General features: G+C 43.6%; 1 protein-coding gene across 2 annotated transcripts in view; it reads right to left on the bottom strand.

Moving 5' to 3' along the window:
* Positions 1–8,728: 8,728 nt before the first annotated feature.
* The window catches only part of PI4KA (phosphatidylinositol 4-kinase alpha), a 57,243-nt gene continuing 52,879 nt past the window's right edge, over positions 8,729–13,092 (bottom strand). Inside the window, exons 51-55 of one of the 2 annotated variants that reach the window (XM_030460722.1) lie at positions 12,668–12,788; positions 11,888–12,047; positions 11,066–11,155; positions 10,108–10,191; positions 8,729–9,393 (exon numbers count right to left, since the gene is read on the bottom strand). In XM_030460722.1, coding sequence (XP_030316582.1) covers positions 9,342–9,393; positions 10,108–10,191; positions 11,066–11,155; positions 11,888–12,047; positions 12,668–12,788 — 507 coding nt within the window. In that variant the 3' untranslated portion in view covers positions 8,729–9,341. The remainder of the gene's footprint in view (positions 9,394–10,107; positions 10,192–11,065; positions 11,156–11,887; positions 12,048–12,667; positions 12,789–13,092) is intronic. The other variant, XM_030460723.1, reaches the window with a different exon arrangement.

Genomic DNA, 13,092 nt, shown 5'->3' with positions numbered 1-13,092 from the left:
CAGTTGGCACTCCAAGCCACAAGCACCCATTTTTAAGATTTCTATTACCTACCCATATCTATTGCCTCCCCTGATCTGTCCTGGTGTCAGTTTTACACAGGACTCGTGGCAGAGTATGTTGGACTGAACTAACATAGTGTGAAAAGGAATTGCTGCTTCTCCTTTCCCGACCCCTCCCACCGAACAATGAGCAGTCATGTGAGGAGTCATAAGAATCAAGTGTCTAAACTGTGAGCAAAAATATGCACACTCTTATTGAAATCAGCTACAGTGTTATAGCCTTGCAATGTAACAAGTGTAGCTGTATTTCAAATAGACCTTCAGGGTTTTTTGGAGAGCTAGAGACTCAGATGCTGTGTGCTGGTAAATTCATTTAGATGTTAATTAAAATAGGAATAGTGATACTGCTGCTCTATAATGGGCTATGAACAGAGTTTTTGAAAAAACTAATCCTTTAGAATTCTCTAAATGCATCAGAGAATATAGCAAAAGGCATAATATGTCAAGCACCACAAAGATAAATTCCAACCATACATAAAAGCTGACATCCACAAAAGCATTTTCCAACCAGAGTAAAGCTTAGGGATGACTCAGTGTAAACACTCCACTATTTTATCTACAAAAACAAACAATAAACTAAAACATTTGCAGTGGGATTTTCTGTGATGCTTAACCTTACAATAGTAAGTAAGCTTTTATGAATTTTATTTTGGAAGCATTTTCAACACAAATACAAAACATTAGCATAAGATAACCATATTAACATGGATGGTTTGTTTTAGGAAGCCATCTGAGCATCCTATGAAAATATCAATGTGTAAAGCTAATAACTCAGAAAACTCCCATACACTACAAGTTTGCCAAAATAAAATCTAAATCTCTAAGCACTGTTGAGAGTCAGAGTTACCAAACTGCCAGGATCCCTCTGGCCCAGGACCAGTGTGGGACACAAGGACAGTTTGGGAGTAGCTTACATAGTGTGCTCATCAGGTAAATGCCCTTGCTCTATGCTGACTCCTTGCTACAAGATATTTAACCAGTTCGCAGGTGGGGATTGTTGAGGTGGTAGCAGAAAGACAACAGTTTCAAAGGAGGTGGCAGAGCACTGAACAAATATCTCTAATTCCCTGAATCTATCCTTGGAGCCACATAATTATATGATAGTTGACAAACTTTGGGATGCAGAAATATCCTTTGCAAGAGTAGAAGACATGCAGGTTGATTTATTAAAATGTTTCATGTGAACATCCTGTGACTCTCATTGGAAGAAAAAAGTAGTGGAAGGCTGACTTGTGTAGGGGCACATACACAGTAATTACAGGAGAAAGAAGCTTTGTCAGGCTACAGAAAAAATAAGTATTTCCTCTGCCAAAAAAGAAAAAAAAATTAAAAAGAGTAGCAAACAACAGCCACTGCTCGATGATCTCTAGCAGAGTTGTACCCACGAGACCCCATCCATTCACCAGAGTGAATGCCCAGAAAGAACACTCCTGAAGAGTTACCTTCTGCTGGTGGGTAACAATCCAGTCAGTTGGTACAAGACTGCCCCTGTAGCAGCTGTGCCACCATGAGGCTATGGTTAACCAGGGGTGGCAGCAGCGTGGCAATGAGCTCACAGACTCCTTGTCAGATATTTAATTACCAACCACCCACGGTGACAATGGGTTAAGAGGGAAGTGGGGCTACTGCTGACCAGGTCTGGATACTGCTTTTGGGTTTGTGCCTGAGCCCATCCCGGGTGAGTGATAAAGTCACGTGAAACCTTCTGACAGCAGGTCACAGCAGGGTCGTGCAAACCCCTTCTGGTTTTGGCTTAGGCCGGCTCACATTCCCTGAACCTGGGTCTGAGATTTTGTTTCAAATACACACAGGCCCTCCAAGTATAACCAGAGCCAAGATCAGCCTGGTTGCAAGAAAAATGTTCAGATGGTTTCCACCTCAAATCATAAATCCCACCCTGCCATCTGGAACTGAGCCCATTCTGCTCAAACCCCAGCCTGCATTTGGGGGAAACTTGACCCTGGTTCACTGGAAGATTTGCAAATCACACACACACACCCCCCAGCATGTTCTGGGTGTGTAACAAGCCCTTCAAAACAGGCAAAGTGCCCTCGGTTTTAGGGTTCACCCGGGCTTTATTGTCAAGAGCCATGCTGTCATCTAGTGGTGACAGCTTGTATGGGCAGACGCACGGTACCCACCTCCACTTCCCAAGCATCCCGAGTGAAGTGAAACTGCAGATCCAGTGAGTAACTTTCTCCCAAAGTGCATCAACATTTTGAAAGGCAGAACAGCCACGCCATTGCAGCAAAAGCCATTTGCACCACCATGAGAACTTTTTACAAAGCTTCTCTAATAAAAATGAAGGGCAAGCTTTGCCTTTCCTATCACTTTACACAATTGCTAGACACAATATTCCGGGAAAAGGACAAACCACAAATTCTCAGCATTTAAGATGCATCTGCTGAAATCATGTTGCTTTTACTTATACTGTTAACAATAATGCTTAAAAGTCCTAGTAACAAATGTTAGAGGAAAAAGGGCTCCAATTTCAACTTGTACTTTGAGAGTTCCCTTGCACAGGTGCACAGATGTGCTCAGTTCTCAAAAAGTGGCAGCTGAATTTCTGATTCCCAATTAACACCCTATTGGGTTCAAGTTCTCCAAAGTGAGCAGCCAAAGCAGCTCACAAATTCAGAGCACATCTTTTGCAAGAAATCAAGCTCCTTGCTTAAAGCATTTCTAAAAGGATTCAGCCTACCATATATACCACATGTCAAGGTTATGGCAACATGAATTCCTGCTCCTCACTGAAACTGGGAACTGGTGTACCTGCTCTTAAGCCTGCTCTGGTTTTAAGGAAACTTCAGTGAGGCTTAAGCTTAGAAGTTCTAGCTTTCAGCTGAGACAAAGCAGGAACACAAACATGATTGGTTTTCCAGGCTTAGCTGATGGGTAAAAACTCAGTTATCATCAGCTCTGTTCCCATAGCCTCAAGCAGTGCACTGAGTCACTTGTCCCACAAGCTGATAAGAGCTGCATCTCAAAGGAAAGAAAACTCTCTTCAAATTGGAAGAAAGATCACAGTGTCAGCAGAAATGCAGGGAAAAAATAATTTCAGCATTGTCCCAGAAACCAACTGGGTTTTCAGGTTCCTGAGGTCTTTCTGAGGTTTCATCACAGATCCAGCTCAGGTGTTTCCTTGGCAGGTCTGTCTTCTTACCTAGAGCTTGATCCCTTCCTCTGATTTAGTCATCCTGTCTGCAAGCTAATGAGCTTGAAATTACTGCATATTTGTCTGTCCCTCCATCTGAGCTCTGATCTGTGACATAACCACAGCTGTAGCTGGACTTGTTCCTTTACTGTCTGGGGCTGCAGCCAAGAGGCCAGGCTTGATGCTGAAAACATTGAAATTCAAATCCCAGTTTATGCATGGGGAAAGGGAAAGAGCACTTTTCAGAATCCAGGTTTCTATTGGTCCCCATCCCTAAAACAGTGCTTTTTAAGCTTAGTAACAGCACAGACCAGGACTATCATCATGGCAGAGGATTCCAAACACCTGAGCCCACCTTTGCCACAGACAACACAGGGAGGTCTATTAACTACTACTTGCCTGAACTCAAAATGATCACAGGAAATATGTGTTATCAGTGAGCTCTTAATAGCTGCACCAATTCAAAGTGTTTTCTTCTCTGGGACCCATTTTCTTTCCCCATCATACACCAGTGCTCTGCTTATTCTTGGGAGGTTTAAAAAGACTTCACTGTGCCATCTACTCACTATGTCTACTATGAAGGTGAAGAGGCAAATAGATTAAGAGGGAATGTTAAACTACTTAGGAGGGGAGCTTTATTAAATACTCACAAACCTAAAAATAATGGACAACTTACATCAGAGCCTGCATACAGTTAACCTTTCACCCCAAAGCAGCTTTCCAAATCCATACATGTGCAGAATCACAGAAATCTAGCCCCCTTGGGAACCAAGCACAGATGCTGTTCATCTAACACGGTATGAATAATAGCAAGAAGTACTCCACTGTCCATGACAAACCTCTGTTTTCTTGGTAAATGCACTATGGATTTCTGCATGCTTGCTATACCAAAGGAGACCCATATATTTAAAGGTTTCACCTGAGACAACAATGCAGAGTCTGCAAAACACATTTCCGTTATGCCCTTGGAAGGTCAAAAACCTCCTCAGCAGAAAATGCCAGAATATAACCTGCCAAGCTTTTGAGCAATTTCATATCTGATATTCAGGCACTCACTAGCTCCACCATTCAGTCCCTGCCGTGACAGATATGTCACAACTAGAGGTCACGGCAAGGTTTTCCCTGCCGGGCTTGCTCAAAGGCAGAATTGTTTCTCCCCAACTGCCCGGTCCAGGTGTTCCAGGCACCGTGGCTTGTTTCGGAGTGCCCTCTGCCGCTCAGCCCACAGAGCTGCGAGGCTGCAGTTAACGAGGCCGAGGTCATCGGCAGGATCTCGGTTAAGGACAGCAAGCAGGACCAGGCAGCCTCGCATGTAGCTCACAGATCCTGCCTGAGACTTGGAGCTCAGGATTTGGCTTTAATTACGAGAGCTCTACAGGCAACAGGCTTGGAACTGTGTTCCTGAAATTTGTTACTTACCTAGGTTAATAAAGTTTTTCTAAGTAGAACACCCATAAGTAGTAGCTTTATTAGATCTCTCTCTGATGTATGATCAGCTACCATACAGCACTGTCCAGCACAAGAAATATCTTTGTAATGCATACAGTATTATGCATGCAATGATGTTGGGTACTGCAAAGCTGCTAGGTCTGTGCTACAAAGAGCAAGGAAATGGTTTGAATCTCATGATGTACATACACATGCAGCCCTCATCCATAAGCAAACATGTTTAAAAAGTTCAGATGCAGCAGGCAAAATATAACTCACCAAGTCTTTCACTGAGGAAGAGAACTGCAAGTTTGTAATGTATTATTTTCTCTCTTTATTTTGCTATCAAGAGGCATGTTTGTCTCTGGGAGCTACCTCTTCTATACCTTTACAAGGATGGAATTTCAGTCAGTCATTGCTGTCCACCTGTGTGATTACTGTGATGGCTTCTCTGTCACTGGGTCATCTTCCCTGCTCTCCCCAGGCAGGCAGCAGAGCCATACATCGCAACGGTAGTAAAAGGGTTGGACTCGATGATCTCTGAGGTCCCTTCCAACCCAGCCAATTCTATGATTCTATGTTCATAAACCTTAAACACAAGCCTGTTCACTCTGTTGCTCCTACAATAAGCTCTGAGGCTGACCATGACAGCATAAACCCTGGAGACAGACAGGTTAGAACAACACCACTCACAGGAACACTACCAGTGCTGTTAGGCAACTGAGACTGTGCCAGAAATAAAAACAAAGGCATCACCTAGAACTAAAAAGCTCTGGTAACAGGGCTGCTGCAGGTGCAACAGCCCATCAGAAAAAGTCCTTTTGGGGAGGCTGTGCTATTTAATAAGCCAGCTTATGCCAGGATTGCCCATTATCTGAGCTCATCTGCTTTTGCCAGCTAAGTAGCTTATCTAATAAATACACTATGCCACCTTACAAATCTTGCTTCCTTAGAATTATAATTCCTGTGACCTCCCAAAAGTAGAACCCTTACAGAACTATAAAAACCCTCAAACAAACCAACCCAGCACTAACCCACTGTAGGGTAACAACCAGGGATAGAACTCCTTCGCACCAGACCTGGAAACTGCAGCAACACCTCCAAACACTATTTCAAGATGCTTTCAGTAACAAGGTTCTGTCAGAGAGGATGTATCCAGCAATAATCCCTGTGCATGCTGTCTTTGAGAGTGCTGCATGCTGCCCACAGATTTTAGTTTTTGTTACATGGTACAAGCAAAGAGGCCTTTTCTTAACAACAAACAGAACAAATATAGTTTTCTTCATAATGTCAAACAATATTAAATCACACTTTTAAGGTACATTCAGGACAAATTCTTTAGTTTATTGCTTTTTTTGACACTGCTTGTGTAGAAGCAAGGGGGAAGGACAGATGTCTTTATGATGAAAACTAAAAAAGTCAAATCTAAACTGCTCACTTGGCCACAATCCCTTCCTCCCTTCATCCAGCATTTTTCAAAAAGAACTCCACTTCCCATGCTTGCTTATTTCATTGGCTCCTCCACCACATTCCCACTCCCTGCCTGGATCAACCCTGATGCCATGCAGCATGTGCTGGGTGCCTGCAGGGGGTACCCCGACCCCGCACCAGCCAGAACGCCACACAGGGACGTTGTGCTAATGGAGGTGGACTGCTGCACTTCAGGCTCAAACACACATAATGAGATTAGCATTTGAATAGTGCTGATCAAGTAGCCAGTAGCACTGAACCCTGGGTCCATCAGATGTAAATGAATCGCTATAAATTTTCCTCCTTTCTAAGGGGCTCTTTACATGCATTGCCAACACAGAAAGAACTGCAGTGCAGTCAGGGAGGACTCTCTCACAGTGACCCAAGATTTCTGAGAGATAAACCACGGAAGCATCTTTATTTGTATAATATTAATTATTTCTCCTTAAAAGAGCATTTCTCACCCATCTCTTTGAGGCCTCTTTTCTCTCCAATTGAAGGCATCAGCACAGGAAGGCATCAGCACAGGAAGGAATATTCTAGCACAAGATTCAGAATATCTGTAGGTTCTTAATTACCTGAGTAACTTCGGAGAGTCCTGCCAGGCTCTGCGGATAAAGGACTTATCCTTCCCTGGTGGGAGGCTGAAGATGAAGTCTATGCCATCTCTAACTGCACCCAGTCATCATCTACAAAGTGCTTGCACAAAACTGGACCAACTTCGTGTTCTCACCTCCTCACTCTCCCTGAAGGAAGAAACATGAGAACCCAACTCATTTAGGAAGAACTGGCTTTAGGGTACTGCCTTGCATGATTAAATGTTAAACATCAGACCCCCTCAATTGCAATTGATGCTCAGTTATTGGGGAATTTTCTCCCACCTCTGTGCTACCGGTGGGAATGCTGAGGGCGGGGGAAGGAGGCACAGCCAACTTGCAACAATGAAATCTGCAGATCACCAACAGGTGAGACTTGGTATACACTAATCACCAAAACCCATAGCATAGCAACCTGCAGCCCAGCTCCCAGCTAATTCTAGGAGCCCAAGATGGGCAACTACAGCCCAGGCAGCCCAGGGTCCTTCCTCTCAGAGACCAAGACCCTCGTGTGAGCAACACTGTCCACACTGTGCACCCCACATGAAACACCCACCCCCTCGGGGCCAGGCACCCCCTACGGAGCTCAAGTCCAAACCCACCTCAATGGCTGGGTCCTCCTCATGTCTCCACCCCTGAGACGAGCCATCTTCAAGACTGAGCTTTCCTCTCGGTCAAGCCATGGCTTCTCACCTGGGCTGTGTCCTCTCAAAGCACAAATTCTCAGGGTTAAGCCACCTCAGAGGGCAGCTTCTTCTCAGGGCTAGGTCTTCCTCAGGACATCTTCAGCCCTCAGTGCTGGATCTCAAGGCTGGATCTTCTCCGGAGTTAAGCCACCTGAAGGCCCGGATTCTCCTCAGGGTTGAGGCCCCTCCAAGCCCGACTTCTCCTCAGGGCTGAGCCCCCTCCAGACCCCGCTTCTCCTCAGGATTGAGCCCCTTGCAGACCCGACTTAACCTCAGGGCTGAGGCCCCTCCAGGCCCAGCTTCACCTCAGGACTAAGGCTCCTCCAGATCCTGCTTCTCCTCAGGGTTGAGACCCTCCAATTCCGGCTTCTCCTGAGAGTTGAGCTCCGTCCAGCCCCGGCTTCTCCTCAGGGTTGAGCCCCGTCCAGCCCCGGCTTCTCCTCAGGGTTGAGCCCCGTCCAGGCCTGGCTTCACCTCAGGGCTGAGTGCCCTCCAGACCCCACTTCTCCTCAGAGTTGAGCCCCCTCCAGACCCTGCTTCTCCCCAGGGCTGAGTGCCCTCCAGACCCCGCTTCTCCTCAGGGCTGAGCCCCCTCCAGACCCCGCTTCTCCTCAGGGCTGAGCCCCCTTCACACCCCGCTTCTCCTCAGGGTTGAGCCCCCTCCAGACCCCGCTTCACCTCAGGGCAGGTCCCCTCCAGGCGCGCTGCCTCCTCAGGATCTCCCCTCTAAATGCGCAATCCCTGCAGGGGCCGCGTGTCCCGGGGATGTCTCAGGTGCTCCCATCGCCTCATCAGATGCAGCTGCGGAGCCCTGGGCACCGCTGCCCTGCTCTGCTCTCTCCAGACCGGCCCAGTCCAGTCCAGTCCAGCCCTTCCCCGCCGAGCCGGCTTTGAGGCAGCAGACGCCGTCCCCCGAGAGCCCGCCCCACCTGCACAACCAAAGTGGCGGGAACCGGCTCGGGCAGCCCCTTCCCACAGCGCGGGTACTGGGCATCGAGGGGAAAATACCCAAGGGGTGGGACTAAGTTTTCAAGAGCACATTCCAGAGTGACAGCCACGTAGAAAGGGACAGATGTGTCCCAAAGACGTATCCCAGCCCAGGCCGGGGCTATGGTGTGAGCAGCACAGGGAGAGCTGTTTCTGGGTCCTATATTTCAGCTACTCAGTGCACAACTTCTGTACAAATAATCTTTTATAAATAAACAATGTCAGTTAAAATGGATGAGAAGCTGGGAAAAAAAAAATCCAATTTCTCCAGAACAGGCATCACAGTATAATGAACAGTACAAAACTGCAGAATCACATAGTATACAGGAAAAGATTAACAACAGACACAAAGTCTAAGTTCTTTTATTACACTTTATAGATTAAATATATCTTCGGTAGAGTCTCTTTTTCTTAAAACACACAAAAGGAAAAAATACATTCTTCATGTACATATGAAATACTGACCACGTAGCAGGGACCACGTACAGTGCAAAGTATGAACACAGCTACATACACATCACCGCCTGCAATGATTATCAGGCTTTTTCTAGAGTAAAATTAGAACAAGTCAATCTATACCCTTCCCTTCCACAGAATTTCATGGGATTGTGCAGGAAAGGTTTTGATTTTTTACTTTATTATTTTTAAAGGTACTATAAAATTCGTGCATTGTATGAAAAATTATGAAGCTCCATCATGGTTTACCTCTTTCACACATTCATAATCATAGTACAATTTTTATTGTCATTGCAGCCCAACTCCAAAAATCCAGGGAAAACCAAAAATAAATATAACCTGGTAAAGAGAAAGGAGTGAATCAGACTGATTGTTACAATGTCCAGGAAACATGTACACACACAAAAGATGGAAGATAGTGAGGTGATTGAGCATTTCCTATTTATTACAAGTTTGGAGGGCACAGGGTTGCTTGTTTCATGGTGGCAGTGAATCTCTGGTCCCTCAGTATGGGATGTCATTCTGGTAGTACTGGATCATATCATATGTCCTGCTCCTAGAGAAGAACAGCAAAGCCAAATGTAAGCAAAAGTTAAAAAAACCCGAACATTGTACCAATTGTCACAGAAACAAATATCAGGATTCCATAAAAACAAAACATGGGTCAAGGAAATTAGCTGCTGATCAGAACCAGCCCTAACACACTTTGAAGGCATTGTGAGGGCCCAGTTACTGTTAGGAACAGCACAAAACATCCTGCTCTTGTTTAAACTAGGCAAAAAAAGTATTTCCCTGCTTCTCAGTGGGGCAACAGCAGCTTGGATCCTGTGTTTGGATAAGCCAGAAGCACCTCACATTGCACTGGCAGCTTGTTTTAGAATAAAATGCATAATGAAGGATGCATTGAAATGCGCAATGAAGGAAGCAAGATCATCAGGGCTACACAGAGCAAGAAATGTGGAAAAATAAAGGTGATCTTAATTAAGGAAAATGCTAATAATGAAAAAAAAATGCAGGGGAAATAACAGCATTAAAAGCAGTATCTCTGATGAGTGACTGAACAAACAAATCTAAGAATTGCTACAGATACCTATCTATGGGTAGATCTTAGATTCAGGCCACACTAACCATGCCATAAGTAGAGAAGCTGGCTCTGGGCCTTACTAGTCTCAAGATAACTCCCTATGGAACTACACCAGAGTCTGTGTTAGACTCAAAGTTTGATGACCTTCCTTAAGTCACAGGGAGAAGACATGCATAGATGCCAAACCTGTTGCTGAGGAAACAATTCTGGATGACCTTGATGATGAAAGTTGCAGCCTCCCGTTCAGTCATGTTGGGGCTGAACCTGTGTCTATATGCAGAAAATAACAAAAAGCAAAAGTAAAACTGGTGAGGTTTCCATTAGCATGAAACAAATGTGTCTTTGCACAAGCTCAGCCAGGTGTTGATTTCACTTGCTGCAGGTACACACTTCCTCCAAGACTACCTTGTACAAATTACACAATGTTTTAATAAGCACTTGCTGTTAGTCTTAGACTGGTGATAGAGGCTGTGAACTTTTCACTGGTCTAGTGGTAACTCCAGGAACAGCAGATCCCTCTTCTTAGGCAGCTGCTGTTTATAAAATATCTTTTTCTCTAGAAATGCCCATGAGCTCAAGTCCATCATACTGTATGAATCTGTGCTTATCTCGAGGAAGCTGTAGGCAGTTACATGCCAGAAATGCTGAGTGAACACTGTTGATTCTGGAGCTAATTCTGGGGCCATGAGCCTGAGGGGCTGTTTGAAGTGTCAAATTAGAATTTTTATTTGCCTGAGCTGTTGGATGTTACAACATATCCTCATTCAGTACTGCATAGTCTGTAGAATAAATTTTAAGATGCTGCTGTTCTTCAGCATCCAGCACCGTATCAGACAGATGTCAGAGGACAGACAGACTCTGCAACACATTATCTCTCAAGTAAAGTAGATCTTTCCTTTACAGTATTATTTTGCTAGTCTTACAAACTTAATGCACAGTCATTGAATAGCTTGAACTTAATTTTATGAAAAGGTCTCTAGAATTCCTTCTTTCCAAGATATTCAATACATAAAAATTACCACTTTCACAATGTTAAGACACCTAAGGGATTTGAATAGCACAACACTTATACTCACTGCCCAAGTTGTGGCAGTGTGCATTCTCTGAAGAGCATACAAATATTTTCCAGTCCACACATGCTTACTTTAACAGCTTGATTGTCTGCCCTCGGAAACAGGGTAGCCCTGTATCCAACATCAATGTAACCAGTGAGACCACAGCATCCATGTAAGGCCTGGAGAAAAAGAGAAAAAAATGGTTACAACACTCAAACTTCTGTGGTCTTGCTAGGTAAAGCAGACAAGCTAAGGAGTTAAACAAGCTGCATTACACCTTTTCTGTAATTAAATCAACACAAGTAATCCCTTTACATTTGCTGCTGGAGCAACACCATTGCTTGCAATCTGTCACTTTAATTCAATTTCACTCCTTTATGTTGGACTACCAGGTACTTGGAATGCTGCAAGATAAAGTCTCAGGGAGTATTATACAATGGAACATTTCAGTAAACATTTCTTTGGCATGAGAAAGTTGACTCTGTACATCCAAACAGTATGAAAGGCAAATCCAGCAATACCACAACAACATTATTCTTTGCTACTTCAGCCCAGCTTCTCTTCTTTCCCTCCTCCCACTCAGAACCTTTATTATCTACCAATCTATTACTCTGCTACTGGGCTAACATTTTTGCCTAGACACAAAACTTTCCCCAGACTGCTCTCCTCAATGTGTGTAAAAACACATTTAGAAATTGAATATAACATATACAACTTCAAACATAACAAAAGAACAGAAAACACATTTAGGCTGTACAATTGCAAGTGTATTAAGTTGTTGCAAAGTTTGCAATATGTACCAGGATAGTCTGACAGGCTCAGATCCCCTAGTGACATGTTTATTATTATTTATCTTCTCATTTAGCTTTAGGCATGCAAGCACTTCCACTTCTGTGTTAAGAACATCTCACCTGACTGCCAGATACCCTCTGACACACATCTCCATAAACCATTTGAACGGAGTTGCCTCCATTTTTCCTCCCATTATCATCACCATCTCATCAGTCAGCTTAATGTCAGGCTCCCAGCCCAGATTTCCACCAGGTGAGCTTTCAAACATGAATCCAAAATCTGTACACAAAAGACAACCTTTGTTGGCTAATTGTGTGGTGTGAAAGCTTATAGAAAAAGGAGAGATTAATTTCATGTATTAATACCTACTTTTCTACCAACGTTTTAACTATGAGTGGAAAAAAGTTTTGGTGAAGAGTAAGAACACCAACAAAAGAATCATCACCATGACACTGCACTAAACAACATCATCAAATAAAAACTCCTTGATGAAACACCTGTGCAGTTACAGAAAAGAAAAGCTGGAGCAGAGGTTACAGCCTCATTCAATTATATAAATTTACTTATCAAATTTAACTAATGCTCACACAGTGATGAGAGGAATCCAAAGATATTTTTATGTATTCATACATGTAAATAGACATGTATGTATGTACAAGTATGTATGCACACATAAAATCCATACGTGTCTCTATATTCTTTCCTGAAGCTGGTAAGATTTTACAAAGCCACATTTACACAGAAGCTGGCAATATGAATATACAACACTGAAAAAATCCCACATATTTACAATGCATGCAATTGATTGATCTCAAAGGGAAAATGGCTAATTGTCTGCTATGAGCAATGCAGCAGGAGGAAAAGGTAACTACTGGAGTGTGAATGGAAATATGACTGACCAATATGAATGATGTGTCCTTTTTTGTCCAGCATGATGTTGCCATTATGCCTGTCTTTAATCTGGAGCAGAAACAAGAGAAGACTGTAGGCAGCCATACTGCGGATGAAATTGTAGCGAGCCTGTACAAACAAGAAGTTAAAACAAATCAGAACAACAGAGAATTTAATAACTCTTCATCCCACGAGCAGATACAGCTGAACAAAGTTTTTTTTTACATCCATGATTAGTTTGAAATAATGTTCAATGACATTTTCCATACATCTACAGCTGCAATAACTTCTTTAGCTAACTCACTCATAGATAAAAACGGATTCTCAGCATCAGAAACCAGATAAAGCATAATGGTAGTCATTATCCAAATATTTGTCATTATTTCTTATAGCTAGAATGTTTCTCAATTAAGTTTTTACTGTGCTTGCAAAC

Source organism: Calypte anna, chromosome 15 (genome assembly GCF_003957555.1).
Source record: "Calypte anna isolate BGI_N300 chromosome 15, bCalAnn1_v1.p, whole genome shotgun sequence".
Taxonomy (NCBI): Eukaryota; Metazoa; Chordata; class Aves; order Apodiformes; family Trochilidae; genus Calypte; species Calypte anna.
The sequence above is the reverse complement of the archived record's forward strand: the minus strand, read 5'-3'. Positions and strand labels throughout refer to the sequence as shown.